We start from the raw sequence: 15,303 nt of genomic DNA, 5'->3' as shown, positions 1-15,303 counted from the left end.
ATGTCTGCTGTAACTGCGTCGCTCTGCTCCACTTTGCTGTTTGTCGATGTCTTCGTGTTGGTCTCTGCAGGTGAGGTTTATAAACCAAACAGTGTTTCCCTCTGAGATAAAGAGGAACAAACATCAGTCTGGTTTACATGTTACTTCCCAAACAATTCGTTTTATATTGAATCAGACAATCATATTGTCTGATTGTGTGACGGCATCACGAGGTCTGGTGGTGTCTGTGGATTTACCCACTTGGTCAGTGGTGCTGTTTGCACCACAGAGACAAAGAAGTGTAAGATGTTCGTCACTGTGATGTGTTGTAGCTTCAGGAGTCAGATTACAGCCAGGGGCAGATCCACAGAGGTGGCAGGTGCCAGCCTAAAATGATCTTTTGGCACCCCAAGTGCCACCGTAGTTTTGTATCTATATTGTTTTTATTAAAATAAGCTAGCATCAACACTTTGAATCCAGCTACTATTAACACTGAATATAAATTTTAAAACTGAATATATATTTTATAGTGTTACTGAACTGAACCTGTTAAACACTCAGACCTGCTTTAGATTTCACCGCTTTAGTAATGACGCACTTATTTATGATCGTCCTACAGCGCAGGGTAACAAACGTCACTCTAATGCGACTTCCTTAAGAGATCGAAAGTGTGGCGTTTGAACGAGTGGCTGAAAAACTAATGTTTCAGCTTTATTTAAACCTCAAAGTTAACCTCATGTAGGCAGTTTTAAAACTCTAGTTGTGTTATTCACTGAAAATACCAACAGACTCAGACTTTTAGAACAAACTAAAAGTCAGATCAGCAGAAACAAAAACACGGAAATGTCTGCTGTAACTGCGTCGATCTGCTCGACTTTTCTGTTTGTCGATGTCTTCATGTTGGTCTCTGTGTATTAACCAAACAGTGTTACCCTCTGGAATAAAATAAAGAGGAATAAACATCACTCTGGTTTACATGGTACTTCCCAAAAAATTAGTTTCAGTTTGCCTGTGTGTGTAACGGCATCTCGAGATGTGGTGGTTTCTGTGTGGATTCACCCGCTTGGTGAGCGGTGTTGTTCCCAGCACAGAGACAAAGAAGTGTAATGTGTGTGTCAGTGTGATGTGTTGTAGTGTCAGGAGTCAGTATGCAGCTACAAAGCTTTTTGTTCAGTGTATACAAACAGCTGTAGCTACATAAAGGCAGCATGCAGAGACTCACAGTGTCTGATAATGAGAGGCTGCTTTCTCTCACACATTATGGTCATTTATTATCAGCACATGTTGTTGAAGTCAACAGTTGTACTTTAACCTTTAACCTCTCTGCTCTGTGTTGTTTCCACTTTCAGACCAGAAAACCATCACAGCTGAGTCTGGACAACTCGTCAATCTGACATGTCGAGTCCCAAACAACAACATCATAGTTGTAAAGTGGACATATATGACCTTCCAAAAAGAATATGTGCTTTTGTACCGGGATGGCCAGTTTGATCCAGAAAACCAGCATCCATCTTTTAAGAACCGGGTGGATCTGCAGGACAGACAGATGAAGGATGGAGACGTGTCTTTGATTCTGAAGAATGTGACGATTAATGACACTGGAACATATGAGTGTCGTGTCTTCCTGGGAGTCAGACAACCGTTGAAGGTCATCAGCATCATCTACCTTCATGTTGTTCCTCCAGGTGAGAGAGTAGAGTTGAGTGTGTGTGTGATCAGAGGTGAAGCTGCTTCCTGCTTGTTGATGTTTGTTTCTAAAGATGTTGTTGATGAGACTTTGTAGAAAGCAGCTGGTCTGAGTGATGTGATCAGAGTGCAGTAGATAATGTCTGACAGCAGTTTGAAGAGGAAATGGATTCTGTTCTGTTCTTCACTCATCACCTACCTGACAGCTGACACCTCACACCTGTTTCTCACCTGCAGGTCAGACAGGAGGAGACACAGAAGACGGAGGGAAGGAAGAAGGAGAGGAGGAAATATCTGTTGGACTGATCGTTATCCTGTGCATTTCTGTTGTTGTTCTTGTTACTGCCGTTGTTGGTTTTTTGATCTACAGAAAATATGAACAACGACAGTGTCGGGAATTATTCCAGCCTCCCAGTGAAATGCAGCAGCTTTGAAATGTCTCAGAGCTTCTTACATGGTGGTGCTTGGTAAGAGAAGCAACAAAGGCAGGAGTAAATCTGACTGAAGAACCTAAAACAATAACATCTACAAAACCAAAAGAGTTGATTCAATTAAAAAAATTTTTTTACAGCAGAGACAATGTTAAATAAAAAGCTAACTGTCTCTCAATAGGATAAAAAAGACATTTATTATTTTACTACTACTACTACTATTATTATTATTATTAGTAGTAGTAGTAGTATCAGGAAAAAATGACAAGGATCAGTTAATCAATCCATAATGGGAAACTACAATTATTAAAACTTGTAGGTTATTTTAACTGTAATATCACAATGCAATTAAAAACTAAAAATTCTCCAGTATCTGTGGGAGAGACCTCAGAAATTAGACCCAAAATGATCCAAGAAAAATCAAAGACATTTTAATCAACAGGCAAAGTTTATGCTAGATGCTGCCTAATATTGAATAAAACATTATATTCTAAACCATTTCTGTTTGCATTTCATGTTCTTTACATGTATTGTTGTGTGCTTATTTTCAACAGCTGTTTATACCACACAGACTGATCCTCACGTAGCTGTTACTACAAACAGTAACTGAACCAGCTAAACAACACAAACATGTGAAGATGAACATATGAATTACTGTGGATCGTAGGTCATCAATAACAATCTGATGGAGTTCGGGATCTATTTAACAACTATAATTTTAAATCTTTTGGTAATAAAACCAAAGATTTAAAATTTAAAAATTATTTCTGTAACACTAAGATGTTTCCTGTGATCTGTGAAGCTTTTTGAAATTTACATTCTGTTTTCTGGCTGTCAGTTTAAATATTTCAAGAGCTGGTCACATTTTTGTTATTCATTTTTACTCTTTTTGAATGTTTTTACTTATAATTTCTTTTTAGCCTTATTGTTGTCTTAACTGAGTCTATTCATGTGTTTTTGTGGCTGTAAATGTTTTTTTCTCTGTGACGGCCAGTGGGCTGGCCTTGTGTTTTGCTTTTTCTGTTACCTGTTTCTTGCAGGTAGGTGGAGCTGACCCAATTATAGATGCAGCACACCTGAGAAGGCCAGTCCCAGTGTATATAAAGACACCTTGACGGAAGCAGCTGTGTTGCTCTGGCTCTCTCCATCATTTGGAAGTTTCAGTTATGGCTGTTATGTCCTTTAAGTTGTGTTTAAGTTGCTTTACCTTATTTTCATTAAATATGTCTTACAGCCTTTAAAAACCTGTGTGTGGTCTCCCACTTGCTTGTCATTTCCTCTGAGCCGGGTTGTCTCTTTTCTCTCTTTCTCTATTAAAGCAGTTGATGCAGATTTGATCTCAGCTGCAGTCAGTTTCAGTTTTTTTGATCTACAGAAAATGTAAACAAGAACAGAGTAAAGATTCATACCAGCCGCCAGCTGAACAGCAACCTGTTTGAAATGTCCCAGAGATTCTTACATGATGATGCTGGAAAAGGAAAATCAGGAGAAGATCTGACTGGAAAAACTAAAACAGCTGCATATATTCCAAGAAATTTCACAGGATGGACAATGGTTTGATAAGTAAGCCAATGTTAGGCTTAAATAACAGAAGAGGTGAACGTCAATTCCTCCATGATACACACCGTGCCTCAAGTAAGAGAAAACAAAAACATTATAAAATAAGGAAGAACAAGTCCAGGAACATCAAATCTGTGAGGCCAACAGACACAGAGGATGGAGGAGAGAGGGAGGATGGATCTGTTGGATTGAAAGTTGGTCTGAGTGTGTCTGCTGGGTTTCTTTTTGCTGCTGTTGTTGGTTTTATGATCTACTGGCATACACGACAAAAACAGAATTTTAACTAACATCCTGATGTTTGAAATGTCTCAGAGCTTCTCACATGGTGACGCTGGGTGAGAGAAACCTACATTACTAGTCTCACTGAAGAAACCTAAACACCAGAGTACAAGTAAAAACAAAAAACAAAAAAACATAAGAATTGCTTTATACCAAAAAGATTTCACAGCAGAGACAATGTTAAATAAAAGCTAAGAGTCCCTCAAGAAAGAGGGGGGGAAACATATAGTATCAAACAACTATTAAAAATTATTATTACGAAAAATAGGAGTAACAGACAAAAGTGGACGAAAGAGAGGCAAACTTGGCTCCACAAGTATAATTATAACGTAACATATATTATATCGATATAAAGGATATTGTCACATCTTATATCTCGTATAAAATATATAAAAATATATTTTTAAAAAACTAGATATATCACCCAGCCCTATTCTCAAGCATCTGTTGGAAAGTCCCAAGAAATTAGTCTGGTCAAGCAAGAATTAGTCTTTCTAATTAACACCGAGCTGAAAAGGTTCCAAAAAAAATACTGCCGACTGGAATATAATGAACTAAAGTTAAAGCCAACATCTTTCCCTATATATTTTGTATTGTGTGTGTAATTTAATTGAATAATGTGTATAGATGGCCCATAATATTTTAGAAATGTGCAAATGATAATAAAAACAGCAAAATTTTATGTTTGTCTGAAATGTGTTTATTTATTTTCTGTAGATGTACCACTATTGTTATCTGAAATTTGCTGACGTACCATGGGTGGCAGCCCCAATCAGAGTTTGGAGGAACAGACACATTTATTTAAGGTTTAGAGTTCACTCATTTATAGAAATCCTCAATCTACAATCACTGGACCAGATTCTACATATACCATGCACACACACACACATTACAACACATGTGATAATAACATTTCAGCTTTTTACAAAATCCCAACATGCTCACCTATCAGACCTTCATTTTTTGGGGTCGTACGTTCAGTGAAGTTAAAGACAACGCTGCCTAAATCCAAATTCACACCACATCGCCTGCAGTGTGAACGTAGCATAAGATTCATGTGTGAAAGTGTTCCTGCTGCTTTAAGTCTTGGCTCACATCAACTTTATCTGCTTTGAAGAAAACTCAAGTGTGTCTGGGTTCACCACAACTCATGTTTTCCATCAGACATCTTAGTGAAACCCACAGAACCACAGGAGAAGATCAAGTGAGACCAAAGCCACCTTCGGCAGATATAACACCACATTTTGTGGTGGTTTAATAGCCCTCCACCACAGGGAGCTTTAACACAATCAGATGTGTCTGTGATGCATTTATTGTCCGTTTTCTTTTAAAGACAGTTTCATCAGTATGCAGAAACTCCAACACACTGTACATGAAGACCGTTTATTAATGGAGTTTCCCTCATATCACCAAATCTTGATATGCATCTATTAAAATAAGAGTTAGAATAGATTATAACAAAGTCAAAGTCTCTTTGCAAAGTTGTATCCTGTGGTTTTTTCCTCTTCAAGCAAACTTGTTAAACATTTTATAAAACGGGGTTAAATTTTCACATCATATTTTATAATGAACAATGATCCATCGTGTAGATACAGAAAAAGCTGAGTGCAGCTGTACCTGAAATTTATTTTGTCCATTAAATGAGTTGCAACCAAATCAGCTCTGCTGTCAACAGACAAACTTCACAGAAACTAAGATTCATGTGTGAAATCGTTCCTGCTGTCTGTGGCTCACATGAACTTTATCTGCTTTGAAGAAAACTGAAGTGTTTTGGGTTCATCACAACAACTCAGGTTGTCCATCAGACATCTTTGTGAAACAAACAGAAGATCAAGTGAGACCAAAGTTTATTGAAACTGCAGAGAAACCAGATCACTGCTGTGGAGACAACAGCACTTAGAAACAAAATACAAATAACAGTAAAGTTACTGAACACATGGAAACACGACACAAACAATAACTTTAGTCAATCCAGCTTCATCAGAGATTATTGGAAATTATCCAGTTTAATGTCTCATTGTACTCTGAAATGAAAGCACAGTACAAATAAGCAATTGGAGTTAAAAAAGAAATCAGAATCAATTTAAAGACAAATGTATTCTCAACTTCTCAAAGTAGCCACCTTTGGCAGATATAACAGCAGAACACAGCCGTGGCGTTCTTTCTACAATGTTTGACACTTGTAGGTTGCTTTGCTTTCACTCTTTGGTGCAGTTCATCCCAAACCAGCTTGATGGGGTTTAAGTCTGGAGACCGTGCTGGCCACTCCATATTTTCAAGCTTACCAGAGGGTACTGCATGGCGCTGCAGAATGCTGTGTAACCATTCTTTCGCCTACTCGATGGCGTACACAGATCCTGCGTGATGAACCGAAGATTTCAGATTATAATTCATCAGACTACAAGACCTACATCTAAGTGTTATGATGGTCTGTCTCTCCTCCATTGTTAATTACTTTTTCTCACCATTTTCTGTAGCAACAAGGACAATGCTGTTCCCCTGATGCTCACGAGGCCATGGTACACCAGTGTTCCAGCACTGCTTTTATGCAGACAGAGGGGGCTGTGGGTAATCCAGAAACATTGGACCACCTGTAAGAATTGATTATAATTATTGAGGTTAATTGAAATGATTCATCTTAAAGTAAAAGTACAAGGAAGCAACCGAAATGGCAAAATAAACACGGAGAAAAAGACAGACATACACACATTTTATTAGTCATTTAAGCTTTATTTATATTAAGATTAAGAGTAAGATTATTATATTTTCTTTTCAGATACTAAAAATAAACATCAGTGTCAGTCTCCCTTCATTCTGTCAAGCTGACAAACAAAGCAGAGTTAAAGTCAAGTCCTCAAACTCTCCTGGGGCCTGTTTGATAGGAGAGTGACCCCAAACACACTTCCAGTGTGTATAGTACCAGATCATAACAACAATTGCATCAGTGGGCTTTATAAGGCTATAATAAGGTAAAGACTACCATAATATCACCATGGTAACTTGTGCTGTGAACATAACCTATTCTGGAGCCGATTAGAAATCAGCAGGTATGAAATCACCACCTTGTGCTATCCTCGCCCACTTATCAACCAGTCAACATCCACTTCTAGCACCACGCAGTCAGGATTGTGGAGGACTGCATGGGGACACGTCTCACATAAGTGACCCGACCCAACCTTGGATGGAGACATTTGCTCACACAGAAAGATGTAAGGCAAAAGAAGTGAGTATTATTAGGGTGACAGCTGCACATTAGAGCTCTGAAACTTTAAACACTTTCTGTCCCACAGCCTGACAAAGGAGACGTGGAAATCTCTGCAGTTTGTCCCAAAACGAAATTAAATCGATCGATTAAAAAGCTGTTTCTTGATCTTTCATCTGGATGACAACCTGCCCTACAGCACAAGTCACCATGGCGACTCACCCCAGTAAGAAGGGAACCACCTTCGTTGTACAGAAAACCCAGACCTGCATGTACACCCTTAGTCCTACAGAGCAAATCATGTCTTCTCCTCCATCATCAGTTATCAGGAGAGCAGACAGTCAAAGTCCAAGAATTCAAACAAACACAGAGATTCTACTTACAGAGCAGACACAGCACAGATGTTTCCTTCATCGTCCTTCTCACTCATTTGAGCTTCTTTTCATTTCTGTCACTGACACCAAGTAAAGCCCGCCCTCTTCCTCTGAGCACCTTTCTGTTGGTACAAAAACAGTATATATATATATATATATATATATATATATATATATATATATATATATATATTTAACAGGTTTTCATTTGAATTAAAACCTAGGAGAAGTGAAATGAGTATTTATTTATTTTCTGTAGATGTACCACTATTGTTATCTGAAATTTGCTGACGTACCATGGGTGGCAGCCCCAATCAGAGTTTGGAGGAACAGACACATTTATTTAAGATTTAGAGTTCACTCATTTATAGAAATCCTCAGTCTACAATCACTGGACCAGATTCTACATATACCATGCGCACACACACACGCATTACAACACATGTGATAATAACATTTCAGCTTTTTACAAAATCCCAACATGCTCACCTATCAGACCTTCATTTTTGGGGTTGTGCGTTCAGTGAAGTTAAAGACAACACTGCCTAAATCCAAACTTTTTTTGCTTTGCTTAGTCATTCAAAAATGCTACTGCCAACAAACTGCTCTATGAAACAGTTGTTAAAAAAAATTGAATAGCTTACTTCAAAAGGTTTACAAGCATTTTGCACAGATGACTGGTCAGAAGTTTATTTTCATTGTATTGTAAACTAATATGGTAAATATTTGCAGAGCTGATGGATGGATGGGGAATTCAGTTCATGAGGAACATGTATTCATCATAAAATGCACAAAATTAAACCATGACTGAAACATATGATGGAATTCATACTTGCTGAGGTGTCGGATGTTTTTTGTAACCATCACTAATTCAGCACAAAGCACATGCAAAACATGTTTTCACATCTTCCTGATTTCCCCATGAATTTGTTTGAGTGTTTGTGTGTCTAAGTCATTCACTGTTCTTCCGTTTGAGCCATGTTGCTGTATAATGGGAAGCCAAATATGCTCCCACTTGCACCCTCCCTATTCTCTGATGTGGCAAAACGTTCTTGAGGGTAGATTTCGATATAAAATCCAAAAATAACTTCTGTAGCTATAAGATATTAATTCTAATTGAGATCAGTTTAAGTTTTTTTTTTTAAGTTCCCTTTAATTGTTTCAAAATAAAAGCATTGTTAAGAAATGAAGACTGAGAAATTTGACAATTTAATATTTAAAACAATGCAGGAAGTGCTGAGATGTGCATACTCATTGTGATACAACAAGTTTCACTTTTATGATCATCATTAAAACTGAATTAATCAGTGTTTACGTTCACATTCAATTTGATGTTCTGCTTGTATCCATGTTAGTGTTTAAAGTCCAACATCTCCCTCTAGTGGCCAAATATAAACATGTGTGAGGATGGTGTTAATGTAAAATGTGAATCATAGTGTTCCAGTCAGTCATCAGTGTGTCTCTGCACAGCTGTAATTAAAATGTGTTCAGAGGGCCTCAGTGTCTGAATGGTTCCAGTTCAGCTCCATAACAGCAGCGTCCCTGGTTTGATTCCTGTGTTTCAGCTCATATCTGCCTCTCTCACTGAGGGGGACGTCCACTACATGGACATGGATTTGTTCATCAACCAAACTACAGATCACTGAGAGCAGAGGACTTTTGAACTTTCTTTGTTTTATTTATTTATTTATTTTACTTTGTTTTCATTTGGTTAACCAATGAATATTTTATTTTAAAGTATTTTGGGAAAACAGACAAAAAGTTGCAACTCATATTTTATGAAAAAGCTTCGATGATGATGTCTCTTTCGTAATTAGAAAAAGTGAGTCCCCCAACCTCTGTGTTTGAACCAATAGAAAGCTGGTGCTCAGAGGAAGAGGGCGGGCTTTACTTGGTGTCAGTGACAGAAATGAAAAAAAAGCTCAAATGAGTGAGAAGGACGATGAAGGAAACATCTGTGCTGTGTCTGCTCTGTAAGTAGAATCTCTGTGTTTGTTTGAATTCTTGTACTTTGACTGTCTGCTCTCCTGATAACTGATGATGGAGGAGAAGACATGAAAAACAAATCAGGCTGAATTCAAGTTCAAACACCACGAGGACCAACTGCAGGTCTGAACTGACTCTTTATCTTTGCTCAGGAGTCGAGGAAACACTATAGAGGATATCCTTTGTATACTTGCTGTAAACATTATAACCAAGGTAAAAGTTCCTCCAAGACAGTATAAAAACATTTTTAAAATTTTAAAATTAGACCTAAAAGGTGTCAGAGAAGTGCTGTGGTTAGTGACTGTGTGATGCATGCAGAGCGTGGACTCAGCAGACTGACTGAAGACACAGCTTTATTGGTTGATCTGATATCCTCGTGTTGGTGTTGTTCCCAGATCATCATACTAAATGTTGTTCCAGGATCAACATTGCAAGTGACCAATCAGAATGTTGTGACGTCATACTTTTGCGACTTCGGGAAAAACCGGCGTAAAACAAAAAACTGTACTTAAGCTGCGTGAAACCGCCTCTGTCCGCCGATCAACAGACCCTGACCCTAACCCTAACCGTAACCCTTTAATAAACAGTAAGCAGAATTGATATTGTCCTTGCAACATTGGAATTTCATAAATGCACGAATGGCTTGGCGCGCAAAGGAATAACGTCACAACAATGTGATTGGTCACTTGCAATGTTGAACCTGGAACAACATTTTCATGATGGTCTGGGAACAACACCAACACGAGGATATCAGATCATCCAGCTTTATTAGGTGGAAACTGTCAAATTTAAACAAAATATAAGGCAGACTGACTGAAAAAAAAACAAACAAACATGGATTAACTGATAGACAGGAGAGCACACAGCATGAAGCAGATCAGGATAGGGACTGATTAAAAATCAGGGGTTAAATATACACATGAGACATGTTTGGTTAACTGGGGAAGGTATGGATGATGATGATGATGATTATGATACTTCCAACAGCAGCTTCACACACCTTTTGGTGTTTTGTTGATCAAACTTTATTGAAACATTGATTTGTCTATGTTATGACCCAGCTCTGGTAGGGAATCAAAGGAGTTAAAAAGTTTTGTTACAAAACACTAAAGAATGATACAGGCATCTACTACAAATAAATAACCAATGCAAAAACAACTTGCTTGCTTAAAGCCTGTAGAAATCAAAACTAGCCTCACAGGTTGTAACACAACTAACATTACTCAAGAGAATATCACAATTTAGGCTCACAGAGAGAAGACTGCAGAGACTCACATACTGCACACTCAGTTCTAAACAGCAGCGCCTGAATCAATGCTCTTCATTGCATTGTAAAGACACGGGTGTGTCAAATCAGCCATTGATTGGTCCCTTTTTCTGGAGGTGCAAACCACAGGTTCCCAGTCAGCCAATCGTCTGTGGGTGTTGCCACACTTGAATTTGCTTGAAGGCAGGCTGGCTCCCTTCTTCCAAGGCCAAGGGCTGTAACAGACTACTGCCATGTCCTAATTCAGGGCTGCATCCTTTGGGGGGCGCATTTGAAGACCGATTACGTCACAGTGACGCGACAAAGGCTGTCCAAATTCGAGGGCTGCTTCAAATGCAGCCGACTTCATGGACCAGCCTATCCCAGAATTCAAGCAGCCCAGCCAATTCCAGTCTCCAACAATGACAGCAGCTACTTAGTTTTAATATTACTCTTATTTCTCTTTTCAACACTTTATTAATTGAAGTAGTATTTATAATATTTATAATATTTTTATAATAATATAAAAATACTTTTCAAATGTGGCAATGGCATAGGCAAAAGAGTTTGAAATATCACTCTTTCTGGGTCACAAAACAAACTTTTAACATATTTTCAGACAAGAATGCAGCTGTGTAAACTTCAAATATCTGCTCGGTTTATCAAGACATCACATATTTGCAAAAGTACTCTGACTTTTTCGGAGACGTCTTTACCCGCCAGCTTGATAGCTGACTGGGAGGTCAAGGCTCACTAGAGCCGGTGAGAACACTCGACTCCCGGCACATCATTCTCATCCCCGCAGTCTTTCACTACTCAGGTTAAACATGATATATAAGCTACTTAGATAACTTACAAATGTTATTGTTTGGCTTTTTTCAGTGTTTTATTTGTTCCCGAGTAATTTGGCTGAGATTAAAGTTCTAGTTTTCACACAGCTGAATAAACGTCAAACAGAAAACATTTTAAACAGAAGTGTGAGATGCTCGAGAATATACTCCAGTGTCCTGTTATATTTTAGTGAGCAAGGAGCAGACAGCCGAGTTCATTAAACTCCACCAAGACAGTAGTGATGCATATCTAAAGGCTAGGCTGTCCCATTTCGAAGGACCTGGTCCATGTAGACCGCAAAGTCTGGGTCCTCAGGAAGATACACCCCCCGAATTGGGACATATTAAACATCTGTTTTATGCCATTTCCTTTATTTTGTCTTCATTTCCACAACTCCCAGATCCTAGTTGTGACAGCACTGAGCAGCTCCTTCAGTGGGAGACTGCGGCACCCACGGTGTGGGACGGAGAGATTTCGCAGGTCTTTCCTCCCCACTGCTGTCAGACTCCACAACAAAGACTTTAACTGAACAAACACACACATCCACACATGTGCAATAACACTAAGTGCAATAATCTTTTCTGGCATCGTTGTATTTTTACTCAGTTGTATATAGCATTCGTATTCTATTTTTATCTTATTGTATATTTTTATTCTATTTTATTCTACTGTATATAGTATATTATTTTATTCTATTCTGTACAGTTGTGTACTGTATTTATTCTTATTGTATTCTAATTTTTGCGTCATAACTTTTGCACTGTCCACTTCCTGCTGTGACAAAACAAATTTCCCACGTGTGGGACTAATAAAGGTTATCTTATCTTATCTTAGTTCTCTCTATTTTCCTTATTTAAGCTTTTTTTTTCCTTCCAGTGTATCCAAATTGCGCGGTCATGGGGAGTTCTCTGATTTGAGGGGTTTCTCAGCAAAGAACTTTCAGCTTTAAAATTTGGCATTTTAAACAAAATAAAATTGAACTGAATTAAATTTAAGTCAATATTTGATGTGAGGATTAATCATTTATAAAGGAAAAAAATGTTTTAAATACACTCAACTGGCAGAGAGTGCTGTTGGAAGTTGTTCTTTATGTTCACCTCAAATCAACCTGAGTGTTATTTCTCTTTAGTTCTGATCTCACTGCTGAGCTGCACAACAAACCAAGGTCAGTAACCTTCTTCTGTCACAGTTTAAACCTGAGAAATGCTCACTGATATGACCTGATTGGGTTCATGTTTGTCAACGCAAACTTCATGCGCTTCATATGTTAATATAACACCTCAAGGTGTTGCCACACTTGAAGCATCCACACTGACAAGGATGCATCCTGGGTGAGGTGTTCTGGGCATGTCCCACAGGGAAGAGGCCCGGGGCAGACCCAGGACACTGAAGAGATTGTATCTGTCAGCTGGCCCAGTGACACCTTGTGTTTCCCAAGATAAGCTGGAGGAGGTGGGTGGGGAGAGGGAGGTCTGGGCTTCTCTGCTTAGGCTGCTGCCTCTGCGACCCAGCCCTGGATACGCGGAAGAGGATGGATGGATAGACTTCATGTTTGCAGATGTAAAATCTCAGAAATAAAATAAATGAAGTCTAACAGATCATCATTTTTTTCATTTTAACCCTCACAGCTCGTCTGACTGTGAGTCCCAGCAGCTCTCAGTTCTTTAAAGGAGACTTTGTGTCTCTGAGCTGTGAGGAGGACGACAGCTCTGCTGGATGGACTCTGAGGAGAAACACAAGCAAACAACAGAGGAGTCAGTGTGGAACAGATGGGTGGGGAAAACCAGCTGGTTCTTCCTGTACCATCACTATGATGTCTCATGACAGTGGAGTTTACTGGTGTGAGTCCAGAGAGGGTCCCATCAGTAACATGGTTAACCTGACAGTCACTGGTAAGCTGAGTGTGTGGAGTTAGTGTTGATGAAGCTGTGTGTAAATGGATGAAATGCTGTAGTTTGTCTCTGTGTTGAGGTGGATCAGTGATCCTGCAGAGTCCTGTCCTCCCTGTGATGGAGGGAGATGACGTCACTCTGCTCTGTAAAACAAAGACCACTCCCTCCAACCTCCCAGCTGCTTTCTATAAAGATGGCTCCCTCATCAGGAAGCAGCCTACAGGTCACATGACCATCCAGCATGTTTCCAGGTCTGATGAAGGCCTCTACAAGTGTGACATCAGCGGTCATGGAGAGTCTCCATCCAGCTGGATCACTGTCACAGGTGACACACTCACCTGTCTGTGTTTCTGCAGCTTTCAACATGCACAATGTGACGACAACTTAATGACTGTGTTTGCTTTATTTTAGGGGAACACACCACCACTCCTCCACCTACATCCACACCTCTACCTACATCCACTTCTCCTCCATCACTCTCTCCTCCTGTTCTCGCTGTGTTGTCATGTGTTGGATTAGTCTGTGTTGTGGTTCTACTGGTGTTACTGGTTCTGCTGGTGAGACGATGTGTTTATAGGAAACCTGAAGGTGAGACTCAGACTTCCTGATCTTTCACGTCTGAGTTTGTTTACTAGAATAAAGTTCACATTAATTATGATCACAGTAACTTTCTTGAATGTGATCTTTTTTTAGCTATTTAACTTATATTATTGTTTATTTTGGATCATTTCAACAGATCAAGAAGAAACTGAAGAAGAGGAAATCATCACTCATGTCATGTACTCTTTTGTCAAAACACCAAATTATCAACAGCCAATCACACAAAACAGAGGTAGTACTTTGAAACATATACAACATAACTGAGATGTTAAATTTGCTTCTAGAAGGACTTTTGTGCAGCTTTACATTGTGAAAATAGATAAGGAAAATAGAATAGTTGTGTATTATGTTATAGTCATGAAGACTGTTGCTGACTTTGATTGATTATGAGGACATGTAGAATCAGAGGGATTATCAGAAGTTTAAAAATTTTTGCCTGATCAAAACCTAAAATCACAATATTTAATTTTAACTTAAATATATTTAACTGTGAGCTGGACTGTGTGTTTGTGGTCTGTGGTTAACTGAAGCTAACAGCTCTGCAGTCATCCAGCATCCTGTTTCTGATAGAAAGAAACACTTCAGCTGCAGCTGTTTCAGCACAGAGCTGCTCATTTTAAAATACGAAGGATCGTGGAGACATATTTTGAAAAAGTATTTCAATAAAACCTAATTTTGGAGTTTCTGTAGCATTCTGACATGTTTAACATTCATCTTGAAGATGATTTTAGTTAACTGTAGTTGCTGATGGAAGCTGATGAGACTTCTCACTGCAGTGTGTTCCGATCTGGCCAATGAGAGTGTTCATGTTGTGAGAACATGTTTGCTCTGTGGTTAAAGGTGTCAGACTGCACTGAAAGAAAGCATACATTCATATCACATAAGTAGTTCTTCGTGGTCACTTTGTGTATCACAGGTATTTATAAGTCTGTAAAAAGGTGTTGTTGTGTATAACAATCATCCCAAAGTCCCTTTATAATGGAACATTACAAATAACCAAAAACCAGTACTGTTGCAGTTTTTTATCTTCAGTAACCTTAATGTGTTTTATTCTGCAGACGCTGATCTAGCTGCAATTTCTCCAGCTGTGAGAACTGAAGAAGTCATGAAACAAACAACCATCAGACCAAGGAGACCCAGGTACAGCTACTCTGTATCTTTAACTGTAGACACATGCAAGCTAGCTGATGATCAGTGGAACAACTTTCCTAAAAGCTGCTACTCTGCAGCTGTAACT

At 38.8% G+C, this 15,303-nt stretch overlaps 2 protein-coding genes and 1 long non-coding RNA gene across 3 annotated transcripts; 2 read left to right on the top strand and 1 right to left on the bottom strand.

Moving 5' to 3' along the window:
* On the top strand, positions 1-2,594 carry LOC146713066 (uncharacterized). Its single transcript, XM_085437390.1, has 3 exons — positions 1-70; positions 1,329-1,664; positions 1,903-2,594. The coding sequence occupies exons 1-3, from the start codon at positions 1-3 to the stop codon at positions 2,097-2,099; spliced, it is 603 nt and encodes a 200-aa protein (XP_085293516.1). The 3' UTR covers positions 2,100-2,594.
* Positions 2,595-5,765: 3,171 nt separating this feature from the next.
* Positions 5,766-7,633, bottom strand: LOC146713065 (uncharacterized). Its single transcript, XR_014919093.1, has 4 exons — positions 7,521-7,633; positions 6,401-6,526; positions 6,058-6,292; positions 5,766-5,959 (listed from the first exon to the last, which is right to left on the bottom strand). It is a non-coding gene; the product is annotated as an uncharacterized LOC146713065 (long non-coding RNA).
* Positions 7,634-9,384: 1,751 nt separating this feature from the next.
* LOC146713064 (Fc receptor-like protein 5) lies at positions 9,385-14,074 on the top strand. Its single transcript, XM_085452363.1, has 5 exons — positions 9,385-9,484; positions 12,704-12,739; positions 13,203-13,466; positions 13,546-13,791; positions 13,878-14,074. Exons 1-5 carry the CDS (start codon positions 9,454-9,456, stop codon positions 14,072-14,074), a joined length of 774 nt encoding a protein of 257 aa, XP_085308489.1. The 5' UTR covers positions 9,385-9,453.
* Positions 14,075-15,303: the final 1,229 nt, after the last annotated feature.

This window comes from Copadichromis virginalis, linkage group LG3, assembly GCF_057382275.1.
Source record: "Copadichromis virginalis isolate Kocher_CV1m ecotype Utaka linkage group LG3, C_Virginalis_male_GT1.1, whole genome shotgun sequence".
NCBI lineage: Eukaryota > Metazoa > Chordata > Actinopteri > Cichliformes > Cichlidae > Copadichromis > Copadichromis virginalis.
This window is presented reverse-complemented; position numbering and strand designations above follow the sequence as displayed.